The sequence below is a fragment of the Panthera leo genome, chromosome D2 (assembly GCF_018350215.1).
Source record: "Panthera leo isolate Ple1 chromosome D2, P.leo_Ple1_pat1.1, whole genome shotgun sequence".
Lineage (NCBI taxonomy): Eukaryota > Metazoa > Chordata > Mammalia > Carnivora > Felidae > Panthera > Panthera leo.
In genome coordinates this window covers 52,681,903-52,704,677 of record NC_056689.1, presented here as the reverse complement: position 1 = coordinate 52,704,677, position 22,775 = coordinate 52,681,903, and the positions used below count along the sequence as shown (strand labels likewise).

General features: G+C 36.7%; 1 protein-coding gene across 10 annotated transcripts in view; it reads right to left on the bottom strand.

Moving 5' to 3' along the window:
• The window catches only part of EXOC6 (exocyst complex component 6), a 296,860-nt gene that overhangs the window by 79,409 nt on the left and 194,676 nt on the right, over positions 1 to 22,775 (bottom strand). For 9 of the 10 annotated variants that reach the window (XM_042908852.1, XM_042908849.1, XM_042908850.1 and 6 more), the window contains 2 exons: positions 20,146 to 20,257; positions 19,443 to 19,577 (listed from right to left, as the gene is read on the bottom strand). In XM_042908852.1, coding sequence (XP_042764786.1) covers positions 19,443 to 19,577; positions 20,146 to 20,257 — 247 coding nt within the window. Of the gene's footprint in view, positions 1 to 14,829; positions 14,919 to 19,442; positions 19,578 to 20,145; positions 20,258 to 22,775 lie in introns of all 10 variants that reach the window. The other variant, XR_006194679.1, reaches the window with a different exon arrangement.

The window sequence follows — 22,775 nt, the reverse complement described above, 5'->3', positions numbered from 1 at the left end:
TTCTCTCTCTCTCTCTCTGTCTCTCTTTGCCCCTCCCCCACTCTTGTTCTCTCAAAAGAAATAAACTTAAAAACAAGTGTTCTCAAAATTCTAAAATTTATTTTATATTTTCTTTGATCTAATATTTTAGTCATTTATTCAAAATCCAAGAAAATTGTTAGTTTTTTGGCTGGCAGTAGTCTATTTGACTGACATCACTTTTTCCCCCCAACCTCCTTTATGGGGTAGGATAATTTATGAGTTATTAATCCTGAACTGTTCTCACAGCTTTAAGAAGACTCACAGGAGAGACAGAAGTTTAAAAACAGAAGTTGTCAAGGACACAGAAGACCACCTCTGTCCACTGACTGAGAAGAATAAAGTTGGATGGTAACAGAAGAAATGGAATAGTTTCTGGTGTCTTAAGTTCAAGAGGAAAAAAAGAAAAGAGAAGAAAGAGATAGTTAACTTCTCAGAGGAGGAGAAAAGAAAGGAGGAGAGTGATGCAAAAACACCAGAGTAAAGATCTCCAAACAGTCTCTCCTCCATAAAAGCAACAAGAAAACTTGCAAAAATAGTCAAAATCAACTTTTCCAGGACTCTGGAAATTAATTTAAACCTTGCAGTAATCCAAATAGTGTTTATTCAAGAAAAACAGCTTGGTAAGAAAAGGAGCATTGCAGGGTTTTAATGTGCCCTTATTTCCATTCTTCTTCCCCTACTTTAGTTTCACAGTATCCTTGAAAATCAACATCCTACAACTATGGTAAAAAACAGTAGCCTGACAGCCATCAAAGGGAACAGGATGGGCTTGGAGCTCCTTCAAAACCACATTCCTGGAGAATTATCATTATTTCAACTACCTGATGGTTTCCTGGAAGACCCCACTTACAGGGATGTCTTTCTTTGATTTAAATTGGGGCTTGTCCAGTGCATAAAGCCTTTTCTCTGGGGACATTTGTTGAAAACAATTAAAGGTAATTGTTGAATATGGCATATGCCTGAAGGAATGGATAACAGGGCACACAGTCAACTAACTTTAGCTTAAAAGGAAAACCTGGGGAATGAGATATACATAGATGACTTTGAAAGGCTCTTACATATTCCTGGGAATCTACAAGGCTATGTACACATGTAGGGCTATGCACAAGCTCAGAAAAGACCTGAGAAGGCTCTAAGCTCTCATTTATGACTGACCTTGAAGCTCTGTACAAGCATGAAGTAAAGGCTAACGTAGAGTTGTCAAATGCCTGAGTGTTGAAGGTATGCCCCAGTACCTACATAGAGTTCTTCAGCAAAGACTGGGAAACTTATTGGTTCTAGGCTTTTCAGGAAATCTGTGTCCAGTCATTAGTTGGGTCACTAAGCTAACCAAGCAGAGACTTCAGTGGCCACAGAGGAGAAAGAATAGAGACTTTATAGAATTAATTCAGAAAAGTCACAACCAACCAGCCAACCAACCAACTTTGGGAAGAGAGGAGAATCAGATTTTCAGAATTGCCACAATATATTATTTAAGTGTCCTGTTTTCAACAAATTTATGTCACACAAAGTAACAAGAAAGTATGACTCATATACAGGGGGAAAAAAAGCAATCAACAGAAACTCTTAGTGAGAAGGCCCAGTCATTGAACTTTTAAGACAAAGACCTTAATTCGGCTATTTAAAATATGTCCAAAGGACTATAGGAAACCACATCTAAAGAACTAAAGGAAAATACTGCAATGCCTCACAAAATATAATGTAAGTAAAAAAGCAGAATTTTTTTAAATAGAAATTCTGGGGGTGCTGGGTGGCTAAATCAGTTGAGCCTCTGACTCTTGATTTCAGCTCAGGTCATGATCCCAGGGTCATGGGATTGAGCCTTGCATCAAGCTCCATGCTGAGCGTGGAGCCTGTTAAAGATGCTTTCTTTCTCTTTCTCTCTCTCTCTCTCTCTCTTTCCCTCTGCCCCCTCCCCTGCTCACACTCTTGCTCTCTCTCTCAAAGAAAAAACAATTTTTTTTTAAAATAGAGGGTCCGTCAGTTAAGCATCCCACTCCTGATTTCAACTTGGGTCGTTATCTTACCGTTCCTGTGTTCAAACCCGGCATGGCGCTCCATACTGACAGTGCAGAGCCTACTTGGGATTCTCTCTCTCCTCTCTCTGCCCATCCCCTGCTTGTGCTCTCTCTCTCACTCAAAATAAATAAACTTTAAAAAAATAGAAATTCTGCAGCTGAAAAGTACAATAAGTGAAATTAAAAAAATTACTACAGGGGTTCTACAGATTTGGCAGGCAGAAGAAAAGGATTAGATTAACAATATAAACCAACTAAATCTAACAGACATCTATAGAATATCCCACTCAAAAACAGCAGAGCATGAATTACTCTCAAGTTCACATGGGATGCTATCCAGAATAGGGCATATGTCAGGTCATAAGGCAAGCCTTAAAAGGACTGAAATCATACAAAGTATGTATTCTAACCACAATGGAATAAAATTAGAAATCAGTAATAGAAGGACATTTGGAAAATTCACAGATATTGGAAATTAAACAACAGACTAAAATAAATAACCAATAGGTCAAAGCAGAAATCATGATCAAAATAAGAAAACATTTTGAGATAAAAAAAACAAAAACACAATACCAAAACTTATGGGAGGCAATGAAAGCAGTGCTAAGAGAAACTGTTACAGTATACATGCCTATATTATAAAAGAAAAAGAACTCAAATCAATAACCTAAACTTTCACCTTAAAAAACTAGAAAAAGAAGAAATGGTAGTTGTGGGTTCTCATTCAGAAAACAGCACTCTGATAGAGGCCACAGATTAGGCACTGTGGCCTTTGAACCATAGCAAAAGATCCCCATGTCTATGCGTTTCTTTTAAAGGCTCATACAGACTTAGGGAACATCTTGTAAGTTAAAAGTTAAAACTAGATGGATCTCTGCCTTTCCCTCAGTTTTTGTTTTGTTTTGTTTGTTTGTTTTTGAACTGCACAAGGCCCTGGAATACTTTTTACAAAAAGGTGAACAACTTATCACTCTGAACAGTAAAGCATGAGGGACAATGTCATATTTCTGACAAAACTAATACCTATTTAGATTTCTTAATTTTTTAAAATGTTTATTTACGTTTGAGAGACACACGAGAGAGACAGAGTGTGAGCAGGCGAGGGGCAGAGAGAGAGGGAGACACAGAATCCGAAGCAGGCTCCAGGCTCCGAGCTGTCAGCACAGAGCCCAAAGCGGGGCTCGAACTCACAAACCGTGAGATCATGACCTGAGTGAAGTCAGACGCTTAACCAACTAAGCCACCCAGGCGCCCCCCCATTTAGATTTCTGACTGATACTTCAGTATCACTAACCATTAGTAGTCACATATTATGTTTGAGTAGAGTTTAATCTAGTTTACATTTTATATCATGCCTATGAATAAGATCACTATAAAGACACTGAGATGAGTATCTCACAACTCAGGGAGAGATACAATACTGTAGTTCTCCCCTTATTCACGGTTTCACTTCCGGTGGTTTCAGTTAGCCATAGTCAACAACAGTCTGGAAGCAGATGATCCTCCTTCTGACCTTTCCCCAGATGGTCAACAGCAGCCGAATGCTATGTCAACAACGCCTACATCATTCACCTTACTCCATGTCATCACATCGGCATTTTATCATTTCACATCATCACAAAAAGAAAGGGGAGTACAGTACAATAAGGTATTTTGAGAGAGAGACAGACAGACCGACCATATTCATATAACTTTTGTCGTAGTACACTTATAATTGTTCTATTTTATTATTAGGTATCGTTAATTTTTTTTTTTTATTTTTTTTTCCAACGTTTTTTATTTATTTTTGGGACAGAGAGAGACAGAGCATGAACGGGGGAGGGGCAGAGAGAGAGGGAGACACAGAATCAGAAACAGGCTCCAGGCTCCGAGCCATCAGCCCAGAGCCTGACGCGGGGCTCGAACTCACGGACCGCGAGATCGTGACCTGGCTGAAGTCGGACGCTTAACCGACTGCGCCACCCAGGCGCCCCGGTATCGTTAATTTTTTACTGTGCCTGATTTATAAGTTAAACTTTATCAGAGCTAGGTATGTATTGGAGAAAACAATATAAATAGGGTTTAGTACTATCCGAGGTTTCAGGAATCCACTGGGGATGGATTGGACATACCCCTGAGGATAAGCGGGGGTGGGGGTGGGGGGGGAACTGGGTAACAAAACATGACTAATGCTATATTATAGGTTTAGCAAAGTATCCTGAGGAAATAGCTACTACTTATTTGATAAAAAGCTTGACGGAGATAGTATGTCATTTGAGCTGCAACTTTAAAAAATATAATCAGAAACCCTAAGTATTTTAGTTTGTGCGCCTTAAGAAATTTTCAGAACAGTGTACAAAATGGTAAACATGAACAACCAAAATGTGCCGTTTTCATATTTTAAAATGCTTTTTTGCCTCCCTTTCCAATTTTCACAACGTCTAACCACTCACTACTCACTGCAACATTGGGCTGATAAAACCCAACTACTAGTAGACATCTTTCCATCGGTGTGCCTGTTTTCACAGTAGGACTGGAACGGGAATTCCAAGAAAGATTTTTCTTCTCTCCCCACTCACATTAATATGCATTAATTAATTGCATTAGCCACAGCAATAATATACATCTCTTTAACCTAACAGCATTAGGAGGAGATATCCAAGATAGCAAATGCCTACAGCCCACAAAGCTATGCCACAACACGTTTTATTGATATCATTTAAATGTCAATGTCTCGAAGCAATGTAAATGTTTATTTACCACTTTGCATTTTGCCTCAGTGTTCAAAATCAGCCCCCTCTATTTCATGTCTCACTACCTTTACTGAATCTAAGCAGATGAATATCAATCATTATAGAGCTGAAGTGAGACCATTATTCTAGAAGGCATCCACATAAGGGGGGCCTAAAACTGAAAACTGTATTAATTATCCCGTAATACCCATTTCCCTTATATCCCAAAGCAAAGACAATTTGAAGTCTGATTGCTCCTAACCTCTACTATACCTATCTGTACTCAAATAGCTCTATGTGATTTTTCTTGCTTTTCTGGGATGTCTCCAACATAGGCAGAAAGAGAAAGAGCTGACAAAATTCTAAAAACCAGTATCAAGAGACTCCTCTCCCCCAAACTCGCAGAGCTAAAGTACTTTGTGAAACTTTACACATTTTTAAATAGCTGTTCCTTTAAAATTCTAATTTCAACCTAATTTTTTTAGTATTTTTAAAAATTAAGCTTATTTATTTATTTTGAGAGAGACAGGAGGAGGGACTGGAGAGGCAGAGAGAGAGAAAATCCCAAGGTGGCTCAGCACTGTCTGGGCAGAATCTGATGGGGGGTGGGAGAGCTCGAACAAGAGAACTGCGAGATCATGACCTGAGCCAAAATCAAGACTGGGATTTAAAATCAATGATATACTAGGGGCGCATGGGTGGCTCAGTTGGTTAAGTATCTGACTTTGGCTTAGGTCATAATCTCATGGCTTGTGAGTTCAAGTCCCACGTCGGGGTTCAGCACAGAGCCTGGAGCCTGCTTCAGATTCTGCGTCTCCCTCTCTCTCTGCCCCTCCCCTCCTTATGCCCTCTCTCAAAAATAAATAAACATTTAGAAAATTTATATTTAAAATCAATGATATACTGAGGTGCCTGAGTAGCTCAGTCGGTTAAGCGTTGGACTCTTGATTTCAGCTCAGGTCATGATCTCACAGTTCATGAGTTTGAGCCCCACATGGAGCTCTGTTCTGAAAGTGTGGATCCTGCTTGGGATTCTCTCCTCCTGTCTCTCTGGCCCTCCCCTGCTTATACTCTCTCTCTTTCAAAATAAACATTAAAAAATTTTTTTAATTAAAAAAAATCAATGGTGGGGCGCCTGGGTGGCGCAGTCGGTTAAGCGTCCGACTTCAGCCAGGTCACGATCTCGCGGTCCGTGAGTTCGAGCCCCGCGTCAGGCTCTGGGCTGATGGCTCGGAGCCTGGAGCCTGTTTCCGATTCTGTGTCTCCCTCTCTCTCTGCCCCTCCCCCGTTCATGCTCTGTCTCTCTGTCCCAAAAATAAATAAAAAAAAAAAAAAAAAAAAAAAATCAATGGTATACTTTTAAAAAGTTTATTTATTTATTGAGTATTTATTTATTTACATAATCTCTACACCCAACGTGGGACTCAAATGCATGACCCCAAGATCAAGAGTTGCATGTTCTTCCAACAAAGCCAGCCAGGTACCCCAATGATATACTTCTTAATTACCCTTTTTACTATACAGGATTTTATTAAAAGAATATTATTTCACATTTTCCTGGATTTTTTAAAGCAATTTGGGACAATTAAAACATTAACCAAAAGTTGAGATGGAGAGAGGAACCAAATATCTAGAAATCTTGAAGTCATGAGGAAAACAAACACAGTATTTATGTGAAGAAAGAAAAATTATAAAAATGATGAAACCATTCACATTATAATGAAATTAATTTATTACAAGTATATGCTTTCTGGATAAAGTGATTCGAAGCCCACTAATTTTCTGAAAAGGAACTAAGAAAAATAAATAAACCACAAATGTATTTATTACTTTTTGTTGTTATTATCTGGAGTTCTGCTAGTTACAGCTGATCATTGAACCACATGAGTTTAAACTGCATGGGTCCACTTATATACGAAATTTTTTCAATAAATACTCATACAGTACTGTAAATGTATTTTCTCTTCCTTATGATTTTATCATTTTCTCTTCCCTTACTTTATTGTAAAGATACAGTATATAATACATATACAAAGTATGTGTTAGTTGACTGTTATCATTAAAGCTTTCTGTTAACAGTAGGCTGTTAGTAAAGTTTGGGGAAAGTCAAAAGTTACATCGATTTTTGGAGTGCCTGACTGGACTGCCTCAGTCAGTAGAGCATGCAACTGTTGATCCTGGGGTCATGAGTCCAAACCCCACCTTGGGTGTAGAGCTTACTTAAATAAAGAAGTTATACATGGATTTTTAACTGCAGGGGGTCGGGGGGAGGAGTCAGCGTCCCTAACTCCCAACACTGTTGAAGGGTCAAATGTAATCTATTTTTCTGAGATGATACCAAGAAAAGGTACTACTTTTCTCATAAACTATCCAAGCCAAGATAACTTTTCTCAACATAATAAATGTAATTTGGGGCATTTAAAAAAATGTATATTTTTAAAAGTTTATTAGTACTTTCCACAGTTTATAACAGCAAACAAAGAAATCTAAGGCAGTAGGTGGCTGTGCTGTGTGAAAGAAAAGTTTCAGACAGTAGTCCTAGGCAGGAACATGTTTTAAATTCAACACCTGAAAGAACCTTGCTAAGAGCTAAGGATTCTCCTTATAATCCAGGCAAATATAGTCATCAGAAAACATACATACATGAACCGCATGAACTGACTCACTACATTTTATTTTCAAAGAACGAAGAGCAAGCAAAGAAACAAAGTTTTCACTGCATCTCTTCCTGTACTTATACACAAGAATATACACAAGAATACACTAAATTATTTGATAAGATATTTCTAAAAAAGATTTCTAATTTTAATTTAGAGACTATTAAGAAAATTAGTTTGGACCTCCTGGTTAAGTTCTACTACAGCTGAAACCAAAATATTCTCAATCCTTAAGACTCCACCAGAAAGACAGGAACATATCAACTAACTCCTAAATTAAATTTTTAAAGATTTAACTTAGGGGCACCTGGGTGGTTCAGTCAACTGAACATCTCACTTTTGATTTCGTTCAAGCCCGGTGTCAGGCTCTGCACTCACAGCACAAAGACTGTTGGGGATTTTCTCTGTCTCAGCCTCTCCCCTGCTCACAAACACTCTCTCTCTCTCTCTCTCTCAAAAATAAATAAACTTAAAAAAAAAAATTTAGGGGCCCCTGGGTGGCTCAGTCTGTTAAGCATCCGACTCTTGTTGGTTTTAGCTCAGGTCATGATTTCATTGTTGGTGAGTTCCAGCCCCATGTGGGGCTCTGCACTGACAGCGGCAGGACTGCTTGGGATTCTCTCTCCCTTGCTCTCTGTCCCTCCCCCGCATGCATGCACATTCTTTCTCTGTCAAAAATAAATAAATAAACATTAACAAAAAGACTTAGCTTATAAACAAAACAATTAACTCTTCTGCTTGCTAAAGAAACAGTGCCCTCTGGAGGCAAAAGTCCCACACAATTTGAGAACTATTTTTCATTTCAATATATAAGAATTAAATGATATCATACGATCAGTGGTTCTCAACCACAGGTGTGCAACAGAACTACCTAAGGAACTTTTTAAAATCAACACATGCACAAACTCCAGCCAAGTCCTCTTGGAACATAAGCATGTGTGTTTTACATAAAAATTAAGTAGTAATAGCTAAACATTTTAGGAAACATCTATGATTTACTATCATCCACTCCCCCTTCTTTGGAACAATCTCCAAACATATTTTGGAAAATCACTCTGCCCCCTTTCACAGCTCTATCTGGTCTAGATCGGACTGAACCTATATCTAGCTTCAAGTATGAATCCTGATGAATTTAGATGAATTAGCAATTATCACCCTCTTACCCAAAAGGTGTTACATAGCACCTCATAGAGGGAACCACTCACTCTTCCTTTAGATGATAGAGCATGAGGATCTAAGGATTGGAACTGTGACTGAGCAGCCATTTTGTTACTAGAAGGAGAGAGCCTACAGCTGCTGAGGCACCACATGTAGTCGGACAATGAGGCCAAAACTGCATAAAGCGGAGCTGAAAGAAGGACACACCAACTGGGTTCCTGGTGACATCTGCTGAGCAGCAGGCTTCAGCTTCACATGAAATCTTCCCTATTCTGGGATTTCCAGTCACATTTAGCTAATAATTTCTCTTCATCATTTAAGGCAGCTTGAGTTGGTTTTTCTGTCAGTTCTTGTCAATTTTCTGTTAACAGCCTGACTAATACAAGTATCTTATTTAAAACATTTTATTCAACATTCTAAAAAAAAAAAAAAGGTTACACTTAATATTACTCATTCGGAACAAGGGAAACCTTTCTTGGCATTTTTCTGAGCCTTAAAAAAATTTAAGCCAGAGATATAGTTGGAACTGTCAAAATGAAAGCGCTATGCTCGCTGGCTAATGTCTTCCTGCTCTAGTTCAAGATGATGATGCTCCAATAATCTATGATCTTGATCTAGAAATATTAGTAGCATATACCATCCAATTCATTAGCCACTTTCACTACTGCCACTGCAGAGGGGAAAAACAGATACAACTAAACATGGAACCCTACTAATTAGTTATGACAGGGAAGGGCTGTGATTGGGATAGTAAAAAAGAAATAAATCTAAGATAACTACAGGTTTTCCAGGAAAGGAAGCAAATGGTACTACCACTGTAAAAAATTAGATAGGCAGAAAGAAAAGCCAATTTAAGAAATTATGATTTTTTTATTTGGGTATTTTATTTTAAAAAAAATTTTAATGTTCATTATTTATTTTTGAGAGAGAGAGGTAAGACAGAGCATGAGCAGGGGAGGGGCACAGAGAGCAGGAGACACAGAATCTGAAGCAGGCTCCAGGCTCTGAGCTGTCAGCACAGAACCCCATGCAGGGCTCAAACCCACAAACCGTGAGATCATGACCTGAACTAAAGTCGCCTGCTTAACCAACTGAGCCACCCAGGCGCCCCTATTTAGATATTTTGGATGTCAGTGTGATAATCAGGGAAAATTTTTTTATTTTCATATTTGGCACCTAAAATCAATCGAAAAACAAAAAATGATTGCTTGCTTATATACTTCAAATTAATTTAGTGAAATGGCTACTTTTCACCAGATTTTTTTCATTATACTATATTACTATGATTAAAAAACAAAAGTTGTTGATTTTAGGATATATATTGTACCTTATACTCATGCAAATCATACACCTCCACTTGATAAATAACACTCTGGGTTAAAAAAAGCTTCAGATCTGCTCCATAACTGACTAAGAAGTCAAATATAAAAAGCCAAGGAAAACTTACATTAATTAGAAGACCTCAAGTTTTCATAAAGTTCTGGAAATCTCTAATAATTTGTCTTCATAAAAGAACACAGTAACATAAAGAATTAACCAGGGATTCATAATCTCATAGTTCTAAAGTCAGCAAGTCACAAACAATATACTGTATATTCCCTTAGAAGTACAGGTTACTGTAGGAGTTATAGTTAATTATGCCAAAACAATTTCCATGGAGCAAATCCAAAGAATTTCTTAGAGTAACCAGAGTTAGATATGTAAGCTGAAGCTTACATTAGCCTTTGCACAGAAAGCTATGGCCCAGATGAGGGATAAAGAAGCTGAAAACAGAAATTTAAGGAAACTGATCCTGACTGCTTCTAGAATAAATTATATTTTCCCCCAGAATAAACATTCAAAACACAATGAAACCAAAGCCAAGTTTTAAATAAACTATGCATGCTTATTAACATAAAACAAATAAATATAATTTTACATTCATTCTTCTGAGTCACTGTATTTTAAGTTCAGTATCTTTGAACTTTCTGATCTTGAGCTTTCTAGTTTCTGTGAATGGTTTTCCTTTTTATTTACTTAGAGAGAGAGAGAGAAAGAAAGCAGGTGCAGGGGAGGGGCAGAGAGAGAAGAGACAGAATCCTAAGCAGGCTCCACGGAGCCAGTGCAGAGCCTGATGTGAGGCTTGATCCCACAAACCGCTAGATGGTGACCTGAGTCGAAGTTGGACACTTAACCAACTGAGCCACCCAGGGGCCCCTCTGTGAATGGGTTTATACCAGTTCCTGCCTTCCCTCATCTCTTCTGATTGCAAATGTCTTCAAGATCCAGGCAGGTAACATGAATGAAAATGTCAGGCAAGGTGACTGTGGCAGGCAGGATGATTATAAAGCAGGAATCTCATCTAAAGGTATTCAAATTCACAACTCTATAAAACCAAATCAAATATGTCTACAGGACCAAATTTATCTACTTATTATATATACACTGTAATTATTTTTTGTAGTTATTTGCCCTTTTAAATTAACAAATTCTAGTAGTTAAGAACCAACCCAATTCAGCAGCTAGCACAGTACAACAGAAATATATTTTTGCTCAGTAAACATCATTTAATATAGCCTGCCAAGCCAAAACTATGTATAAGTTTAGAAAAAACTTCCAAGCAATTATCACTTTGTTCATAAGAACATGTTTGGGGATACAATAAAAGCCTTATTATCTGAACTCTTAGCTTAGACAGGACAAAATCTTTCATTTCTTATTCCTCATCAAAGTAGTCTGTCCTAGAAAATCCTAATTCCTTATTCGGCCATTTCACTTCCAGCGATATGCAGAAAAGGGTGATATATGCATACTTCATTTTATTGCACTTCGCAAATAATGCAATTTTTACAAATTGAAGGTTTGTGACAACCCTGCATCAAGCTAAGTCTAACCACACCATTTTTCCAACAGCATTTGCTCATTCTGTCACATGATGATAATTCTCCCAATATTCAAAACTCTCATTACTATTCTATTTGTTATGTGATCTTTGATGTTACTATGTAAGTGTTCTGGGCAACAAAAATGGCCTGCATATAGGTCAGAAATCTTTTTTTTTTTTTTTTTTTTTTTTGAGAGGGAGAGCACACGCTAGTAGGGAAGGGGCAGGAGGGAGGAGGACAGAAGATCCAAAGTGGGCTCTGTGCTGACAGCATGAGCGGTCAACCATGAGATCATGACCTGAGCCAGTCGGATGCTTAACTGACTGAGCCTCCCAGGTGCTCCAGAAAAACATGCTCTTCCTTTTCTTGTCCTACTGAACTAAGTAGGACTCCCATATGATGTTGAAAAGGAATGGTGAGAGGGAACATCCTTGCCTTGTTCCTTAGTGGGAAAGCTTCAAATTTCTCACCATTAAGTATAATGTTAGCTGTAGGATTTTGTATTCTTTATCAAGTTAAGAGAAGTTCTTCTCTATTCCTAGTTTATTGAAAGTTTTTCTCATGAATGGGTGTTGAATTTTGTCAAATACTTTTTCTGCATCTATTGATATGATAATTTGTTTTCTTTAGCTTGCTGATGTGATGGATTATATCAGCTGGTTTTAAACAACTTTTTATTGTAGTTGACAAACAATGTTACATTAATTTCAGGGGTATAACAGTGATTTGACAAGCTTATATATTATGCTATGTTCACCAGAGTATGGCTACCATCTGTCACCATACAATGCTACTACAATACCACTGGCTATATTCCCTATGCTGTATTTTTATCCCTGTGATTTATTCATGTATTAACTGGTTTTTAAATGCTGAGCTAGCTTTGCACGTATGGGATAAATCCCACTTGGTCATGATATAGAATTCCTTTTATAAATTGTTGGATTCAATGTGATGATATTGTGTTGAGGACTTTTGCACCTATGCTCACAAGAGTTAGCAGTCTGCAGTTTCTTTTTCTTGTAATGTCTTTGTCTGGTTTTGGTATTAGGGTAATGCTGGCCTCACAGAACGAATTTGAAGTATTCCCTCTGCTCCTATGTGAAAGAGATTATAGAGAACTGGTATAATTTTTTCCTTAAATGTTTGGTAGAATTCATCAGTAAACCCATCTGGGCCTGGCACTCTTCCTGTTTTGGAAGGTTATTAATCATTGATTCAATTTCTTTCATAAATACAGACCTATCCAGATTGTCTATTTCTTCTTGTGTGAGTTTTAGCAGATTGTGTCTTTCAAGAAATTGGTTCATTTCATCTAGGTTATGAAAGCTGTGGACACAGAGTTGTTAATAATCCTTGACTCTCCCTTTCTTCCTTGACTCACATGTTATTTAGAAGTGTGTTGTTTAATCTCCAAATATTTGGGGATTTTCCAGCTTAGCTTTCTGTTATTGTTTCTTATTTAATTCCACTGTGGTCTGAGAGCAGACACTGTATGATTTCTATTCTTTCAAATTTGTTAAGGTGTGTTTTATGGCCTAGAATATGGTTGTCTTGTGAATGTCTCGTGAGCTTGAGAAGAATGTATATTCTGCTGTTGTTCAATGAAGTAGTCTATAGATGTCGATTATATCCATGTGACTGATGGTGTCATGGAGTTCAACTATGTCCTTACTGATTTTGTTTGCTGGATCTGTCCATTTCTGATGGAGGGATGCTGAAGTCTCCAACTATAACAGTGGCCGCATACTCATTCATTTCTCCTTGATGTTCTATCAGTTTTTGCTTGACATATTTTAACCCTCTGTTCCCAGGCATATGTATACTATTGATTCTTATGTCTTATGGAGAATTGACACCTTTTATTGTGATGTAATGCCTCTCTTTATTCCTGATAACTTTCTTTGTTCTGAAGTCTGCTCTGTATTAATATAACCACCCACTTTTTTGATTAGTGTTAACATGGTCTTTCTCCATCCATTTAATCTATATGTATCTTTATATTTAAAGTGGGTTTTGTAAATAACATATAGTTAGGTCTTGTTTTATTGATCTATTCTGATGATCTCTTTCAATTAATATTTTTAGTCTATTGATGTTTAAAGTGATTATTGATACAGTTGGATTAGTATTTGCCATATTTGTTGTACTTGTTCTTTGTTCCTACTTTTGTGTTCCACTCTTTTTCTGCCTTTTGTGATAGTATTTGAATGATTCCATTTTCTTTCCTTTCTTATCAGTTATGTTTTTTTTAAAACTTTTTAGTAGTTGCCCTAGAGTTTCCAATATACATTTATAATTATTCCAAGTCCACTTTCAAATAACACTATTCTTCCTCTTGTACCATTACCGGCATTCATTTCTCTTACATATAAACATATAAGCATACGTAATTGAATACACTGTTGTTATCATTCTGAACAAACTCTTATCTATGCAATTAAGAATAAGAAAAATAAAAGTTTTTATTTTACCTTCATTTACACTTTCTCTGATGCTTTTCCTTTCTTTATGTAGGTCTGAGTCTCTGACCTAGATCATTTTCTTTATCTCTGAAGAAGTCATTTTAACATTTCTTGCAAGGCAAGTCTACTGGCAACAATGTCCTCAATTTTTGTTTGTTTGAAAAAGACTTTCTCCTTCACTTTGGAAGGATAATTTCACAGGATATAAAATTTTAGGCTGGTGGGTGTTTTTCAATACTTTATAAATATTTCATTCCATTCTCTTCTCGCTTGCATGATTTACAATGAGAAGTCAGAAGTAATTCTTATTTTTGTTAACTCTAGGTAAGGTGTTTTTCCCTCTGGCTTCTTTCAAGATTCTTTATGTTTAATTTTGTGCAGTTTGAATATGATATGCCTAAGTGTAATATTGGTATTTATCCTGCTTGATGTTCTCTAAGCTTTCTGGATCCATGGTTTAGTGTCTGACATTAGTTTGGGGAAATCCTCAGGCAATACTGCATCAAGTATTGCTTCTATCCCTTTCTCTCTTTTTCTTCTTCTAATATTCCCATTGTGTTTATGTTAGAGCTTCTGTAGTCATCCCACAATTCTTGAATATTCTGTTTAATTTTTTTCAGTATTTCTTTCTCTTTGACTTCCTGTTTTACAAGTTTCTAGTGACATATTCCCAAGCTCAGAGATTCTTTCCTCAGCTGTGTCTACTAATGAGTGCATCAAAGGCATTTTTCATTTCTGTTATGTTGCTTTTGATCTCTAATATTTCTTTTTGTTTCTTAGATTTTCCAGCTCTCTGCTTACATTATCCATCTGTTCTTTTATATTGTCTATGTTATCCATTAAAGCCCTTAGCATATTAATCATAGTTTTTAAACAGATTATTCATCTGATAATTCCAATATCCTGACATATCTGAAACTGGTTCCAATACTTACTCTAGCTCTTCAAACTGTGCTTTTTGCCTTTTAGTCTTCCATGCGCACTTTTTCTTGATAGCTGGACATGATGTACTGGGTGAAAGGAACTGCAATAAATAGGACTTAAGTAATATGGTTGTAAGGTGTGAGGAGAGAGGAAGTGTTCTATAGTTATGATAAAGGTGACAGGTTTGCTTTTAAAAAATTTTTAAGTGTAGTTGACTGGGTCGCAGTCTTTAAGTAAGCTTTGCCCCTTAGCTGTAAACTTTGCAAGTGCTTCTCATTTCTACCCCTTAGGTGAGACAGGATGGCTAGAGCAGGCTGGAGTTGTGTATTTCCCTTCCCCCAATTTGGTTAGGCTCTGATAAAACCCCAATAGTTCAGGCACTGGTACATAGTTTCTTTTGAGGTTAGGTCTGAAGAAGAATAGAATACTTAAGGAACAGAATGGTCTGGTCTATTTCAAAATGGATCCTTTTTCCTCCCCCTGCTGAAAGCACAAGAAGATTATTCTTCGGTCCTCAGTGGGAGAACTTGGTAGAGCTCCAGGAGGTACAACTCACAAAAGTGTGAGCTCCACTATGATTGGGTCCCCCTGGAGTTTTAACTCCGTGACTTGTCCACATTGAACCTCCAGCAATTTGTCAATTACAGTTCAGGTTTCCTAACCCAATACTGGTTCCTAGGGAAGTTTCTGCTCCGTTAAACTGTGGTTCTCTGTATTTTCCTATCTGTCTTTCTCCAATCAAATTGTTGGAGAAAAATTGTTGTTTTTTTAATCAAAAACAATTTACCACTGTCACTTTAACCATAATTCTAAAAATACTCTGCTACAGTCAACCACAGATTTTAAAAAGGCAAATTAGAAAAAGAATCAGAAGCATACTCCTTCCAGGCATTTACAGTTGACATCACCGCCAGGCCTCTTTAGAGTGGCAGGATGGAAAAACTCCCTAGAGCAAAAGTTAAAGAGCTCTGATGCCAGAGAAAAAGAACAAGGCCATTTCTCTACTATACAGATTAAAAAGGTAATGGTATTCCCATTTTCCCCCTCCATTCTGATGCAAATCTTTTCAGGCAGAAGTCTTAAAGTAGCTCTCAGTGTGGGTCCAGGTTAATTTCAAACAGCTGAGGTACTGCTTGAGGGCAGGAACTACTTACTTAACCTCTTTTGTATCACTCACAGAAATACTCACAAAATGAAATACTCACAAAATGAAAGGCATGCTAACAAGAGAGTTTATGTAATATTTCATAAAGTAAGGAAATATGGTAAAAATCAAACACTTTGTGTGTGCATCTGTGCTTTTTGGAGGGGAAACATGGGGATGTGGGTAAAAGAGTTCTTAGGTGCTTATTTCCATAATCATTAGGCAACTAAATAGGAATATATTTGCTAGGGTCACTGGACTGAAAAGAATTAGGCTAAGAGGTTAACTAAGCAATTCATGCTAATGTCTGTAATCAAGACTGTACACTTTAATCAGCTCTGTGAAAGAGGCAACAGACTGACTATTCCCTAGGAATGGAAATTCCCCCTATCTCACTGAATAATTCACTTGATTATTGATTTAATGATTCTCACTATTGAATTGCTTCCTCATATCAGAGTTTAAGTCAGAGTCCTCTTGAAACAGGCAAAAGGTAGAAATGACAACAGCTCTTATTCTCATATCATAAAACAGAAAAGGTTTCCTGAGTTCCATGTGAAAATAAAAAACAAACAACAAAAAAACAAGGATGCTCTACATTTGTGGAGCTGCAATTGATTTCCTGATTTCCAAGAAAATGCAAGGAGTATCCAAGGAGTTGTAGTTTCAACTAAATACCTGTAACTTAAGGGACCAGTGAAATGATGAACCAGAACTAACATTTCTAAACACTTCCTCCCAACAGGCAGATTTTGAAAGTACAGTTCCAAGATCCCTTAATCCAAAAGCATCATGTTCCAGTATCTTTAGTTATTTGACTTATAACTGACAAGAAAATTTGCTTGAAGATCCCTAGTTATACCAGATGTCAAGGCAGTTCACGTTTTAATGAAAGTAGAGTCAGCCTGTTAAATTTAATGTTAACAGTTAAGATGCTTACAATTCCAGTCCTTAGTAAATCTCTTCTTGACAGTGTATGAGTAACACATGGACATAAGGACAGAGAGCAAAAATGAAAAAGAAGAAAGATTGTGTAAAATCTAATATAAAAGAAAAGAATTTGTCTCTGGATTAGAAAAATGCACAAAAACTTGTGGACTTTCTTCCCATACTATGGTACTTATCACACCATATTGTCAAGTGTCTTTTTATAGTTTTTTCTCTTATGAGCTTATCGAGGGCAGGGATACATTTTTATATTCTCAGCACCTAATAGAGTACTCAGAGCACAGATGATGTACAACGAATGGCACCGTGCTAAATATCCCCTTTAAACTTCATAATAATTGTATGAGGTAGGTAACACCTTACTACTCAAATTTTACAGAAAAAAAAAAAACCCAGGAAACATTATAATTAAAGAATATCCCCAAAGTCACACAACTGTCTAACTCCAGAGTATTTGCCCTTAATTACTGTACTATACTATCTGCATAAATGAATGCCTGTTTTGTCCAGTTTCTGTTCAGTTTTAGTAACTAATTTTATCTACTCACTCAGACATCATCTGCATTTGTGCCTTATGTATCAGGATGACTATATGAGCTCAAAATCACCAGAAAAACATAAGATTTGGGGACCAGCCAGATAATTTTAGGAGTGACGAGTCATTTCTAGACTTCACATTTTCAAAGTGTGGTTACAGTTAACATTAGTTATTTCTAAATACAAGAATACTGAATTTTTTTAATGTAAATGACTGTACTATAATTTTAGGAGACAAGCTGGGTAATTTATTTTTTTAATTTAATTTTTTTAAATTTACATCCAAGTTAGTTAGCATATATGGGTAATTTATAATACAGCAAGAGTCGAAACATAAGAACTCTTTAATAAGAAACTTAGAAAGGGCTATGAGGTTAAACTAGCCAGCCTATTTTTTCTTAATTTTTTTTAATGTTTATTTATTTTTGAGAGAGACAGATAGAATGCGAGTGGGCTGGGGCAGAGAGAGAGGGAGGCACAGAATTCGAAGCAGGCTCCAGAGCCTGACAGGGTGCTGGAACTCATGAGCTGTGAGATCATGACCTGAGCCGAAGTCGGCGGCTCAACAGACTGAGCCACCCAGGTGTCCCAGCCAGCCTATTTTAAAGAGAAGAGGGGTGCCTGGGTGGCTCAGTTGGTTAAGTGTCTGACTTTAGCTCAGGTCATGATCTCACAGTTCGTGAGTTTGAGTCCCACATGGGGCTCTGTGCTGACAGCTCAGAGCCTGAAGCCTGCTTGGATTCTGTGTTTCCCCCACCCCCCCTCTCCTGCTAGCACTATCTCTTTCAAAAATAAATAAATATTTTTAAAAATAATAATAAATAAATAAAGAGATCAGGGTCGCCTGGATGCCTCAGTCAGTTAAATGTCCAACTTCTGCTCAGGTCACGATCTCACAGTTCATGTGTCAGGGTGTCTGTGCTGACAGTCCAGAGCCTGGAGCCTGCTTCAGATTCTGTGTGTGTCTCTCTCTCTGTCTCTCTGCCCTTCCCCCACTCACATGCTGTCTCTCTCTAAGAAATAAACATGAAAAAATTAAAACAATAAATAAACAAAGATAAGAGACCAGGAAATAGTTTGTATTAGTTTAATAAACTATTCAATGAAAAAGTTTATATTACTAGACTATGCCAGTATCTCATGTATATGACCCCAAATCAATAAAATTATAAAATAGTTTATAAAACAAATTAATGAAATTATTTAATCTTCCATTCTGCTTAAAAAAACCATTAATTAGGGGCATCTGGGTGGCTCAGTCAGTTGAGCGTCCGGCTTCGGCTCAGGTCATGATCTCACGGTTTGTGAGTTCGAGCCCCACGTCAGGCTCTGTGCTGACAGCTCAGAGCCTGGAGCCTGTTTCAGATTCTGTGTGTGTGTGTCTCTCTCTCTGTCCCTCCCCCGCTATTGCTCCATCTCTCTCTATCAAAAATAAATAAACATAAAAAAAAAAAAACCATTAATTAATCTTTTGGGACATCCTACAGTATTATACAAACAGAAATCTTTCCATTCAGAAAAATGTAGGAATTTAGTAACATGTAACAAGGTTTGTAAATAAAAAAATATTTATTTTTCTTCATATCAGAGCCAACAAAGAGTGTGAAGCCAATTTAACACTTATCTAATTCATCCCACATTTTTAATTTCCAAACACACATGTATATACATTACATACAAAATTAATTATGGAACTGTGAGGTATTAATGGAAATCCAGTTAGGCTGATTCAGCAATACTGTAAAAGTCTTCAAAACATGAACAAAATGTAATACAGCTTTAGGAAATCAATATATTTTTCTCCATTTTAGTGAAGATGTTTAAAATGCCAAAAGGGAACTGACATTTATGTACTTTTTGTTGACAGTGAATATCTCTAATTTTCAATTGTTTGGAATATAATGGAATCAAGTACATAATAAAAATTGTCTTTGATTTTTAAAAGTTTGCTTAGAGTGATGGAAATAAAAACTTTTTGGTCGGGGTTTTACATACCTTAAAAGTAGAAAGTCCATAAAGTCTTGTGGTATGAACAGTCTCTTGAGAAATGTTTGTGATGTTAGTTATAAAGTCCTCCAGGTACCTGCAAGCTTGTTCCAGGTGTGTTGTGTTGATGATGATCTGCACCAGCTGGAAAATACAAAATATGTCTGGTGAGATGCAGGTTACATGTACACAAAATCATTTGGTTTTTTTATTTTTATTTTTACTATTTTTTTTTCATTTGGTTTTTTAAAATGGATTGTTACTTCCAGCAATTGTGCCATTTTTGTACAATTATAGCTTTATAGGATACAAGGGATTATCTGATTTCAAAAGCCTGCTGCAAATACTATGAATGCTATCACTTAAAAAAAAAATAATCAAGAGTCTGCCAATTGATTTAAAATAACTCTTAAAAGTACTTTTCCAAATTTTATACATTTACCAAGTAAAAAATGAGTATTTTCACTTTTCATGTAAAGTCTGGCAATCATAAATCTACATGTATTTTCTAACATCATCAACCATCTACCATATTCTCCATGTATACCTTTTCCCCTCACATGGTTTGAATTTACACTGACAAAACAAATCTACTTCTACTAATAAATTTAAAATAGAAAGCCAGTTTTACAGGATGATGTTTAGCAATACTTCATAAAACTTTTTGCATATAATGAAACATTTAGCTATTAGTATTTTTTTTTTAACTTACCTCTGTCAAACCTATATGAGGTTTTCTAATAAGGTTCAGTAAACAGCTACTCAAAGTTCTGGTCAGCAGCAAATTTGTAGATTTTCTAAGCATATCATCTATTTCTGTTGAGCTAAAAATAAAGATTGATTATTATTTAGCTTTTCACAAAGGTATGGTTAGCTTCCTAAATAATTTAACACAGTTTACTAAAATAATTTCCTCCACCTCATTCTTTTGTATCTTTAAATAAGTTACTCATATTTATTAAATCCCAAAATTAAATTCTGTCACAAAAGGGACTTTTTTTTTTTATTTTTTTTTCAACGTTTTTTATTTATTGTTGGGAGAGAGAGAGACAGAGAGACAGAGCATGAACGGGGGAGGGGCAGAGAGAGAGGGAGACACAGAATCGGAAACAGGCTCCAGGCTCCGAGCCATCAGCCCAGAGCCTGACGCGGGGCTCGAACTCACGGACCGCGAGATCGTGACCTGGCTGAAGTCGGACGCTTAACCGACTGCGCCACCCAGGCGCCCCCAAAAGGGACATTTTCAATAAAATAGAATGTTCATTTATGGCATAATTTATTTTTTTAAATGTTTTATTTATTTTTGAGGGAGAGAGACACACACAGAGTACAAGCGGGGTAGGGTCAGAGAGGGAGACGAAGAATCCGAAGGAGGCTCCAGGTTCTGAACTGTCAGCACAGAGCCCAACGCGGGGCTTGAACTCATGAACCATGAGATCATACCTGAGCTGAAGTCGGATGCTCAGCCAACTGAGCGATCCAGGTGCCCCATTTATGGCATAATTTAAATGTATTCAGTTAACCACCACAGTAAAACCATGGGGTACTTAGTCTAAGGAAATAAAATTATTCTTAAATCATGACTCCACTATGGGACACTTTCAAAAACACTTCAAATACAATACAGCTAAAATTATTATTTTTTTAATGTTTTATTTATTTTTGAGAAAAAGAGCACGAGTGGGGGAGGGCAGAAAGGAAGGAGAATAGAGGATCCAAAGTGAAGCAGGCGCTGCGTTGACAGCAATGAGCCCAACGCAGGGCTTGAGCTCACAAACTGTGAGATCATAACCTGAGCTGAAGTTGGACGCTCAACTGACTGAGCTACCCAGGAGCCCCTACCGGTAAAATTATGTTTAAAATGCAAATTGATGTGAGCTCTTTCTAGATATAAGTAATTACTAGATTTAACTTTAATATAATTAAACTATCCATTTCCATTGAGATTTTTTTTTACGATTCAAAGAAATAAACGTAATTACATACACTAAGTTTAATTTGGTATAAAGAAAAAAAACCTCTACAATATTCCTTAACATCTTAAAAACTCCTAGGCTAGCACTAACAAGCTTTTTATTTTCTAGGCCTTCAATTTAAGTAAATAATGACTTCTTCACATATATATGGATATATATAGCTTTGTTATCAGAACAGTTAAACTGTCTTTACACCAAGTTTTCTCAGTCTTAGCACTATTAACATTTTAGGCAAGATAATTCTTTGGCTGTCCTGGGCTTTGAAGCAGCATCCCTGGCCTCTACCTACTAGATGCAAGTAGCACCCTTTTCCCTAGTTGTGACAGCCCCAAATGTCTCTAGACAGTGCCAAATGTACCCTGGAGGGCAAAATTACCCCAGCTGATAACCACTGCATTAAACATAGACTAAAATTTTAGCATTTTATTTTATTTTATTAAAACATTACTCCTGAAGCACAAACATTTACTAGTTTATTTTTTAACTGCAAACAGAGCAAGATTTGACAAAATATACGTGCTTCTCACTACTACTCCAATGTTTTTAATGCAGGCACTCTTTTCAATACCTGCTAACCCTAATTCTGGGAGACCTAAAAAGAATATTTCTCTGATTCTTTACAACTAAAACCAAGACTTCCCAGACATACTCCCAGTGGGGCTTCAGGGTTTCTTGGTATCAAAACTCTCAAACAGAAAACACTTTCTAATCTACCAACAGTGTCCTAGAACAATCAATGTACTCACCCTGATAAAAAGAGGTGGTCGCCCACTCCTCTGGTTTCTTTTCTAACACTCTCAAATTATGCTTAAAGATACCCTGAAAAGCATACTTCCCAGATGAAATATCCTGCAATACTTAGGATAGATAATGCCCTTTGTTTCAATTCCCTGAACTTCCTTGAACGCTGAGTCAATGCATACTTTTTTCTTGCATAAGTAAAAGTAGAGAAAGAAAACCTATCAGCACCTTCGTCCTATTTGTACCAACAAGATTTACCTGACAATGACCAGTAGTGCCTCCACTACATTTTTATCCCAATTGAGCATTTTTTTTCTTAACTCCTTGTCCTTTGAGCCTATAAGCTGTACTCTTTTGTACTACCTTTAAAAAAAAATTCATGGTAATTAAATCTTAATTATAATAAATCTCCTAAAATTTTTTATAGCTTAACCTCTTCTGCAAACTGAAATTTCTTAAAGATCATATTAGGTCCAGATGTTTCCTCTGCAACTAAATAGTTGAGACTTTGAAGTCTCTTCATGAAGTCATTTCATTCTCCAGTCCTACTTTTATTCAGATATAAAAAGAAAGCCAAACATTTGTACTACAAAGCTCTAAAGCATCTTCTGGTTCTAAAAATCTA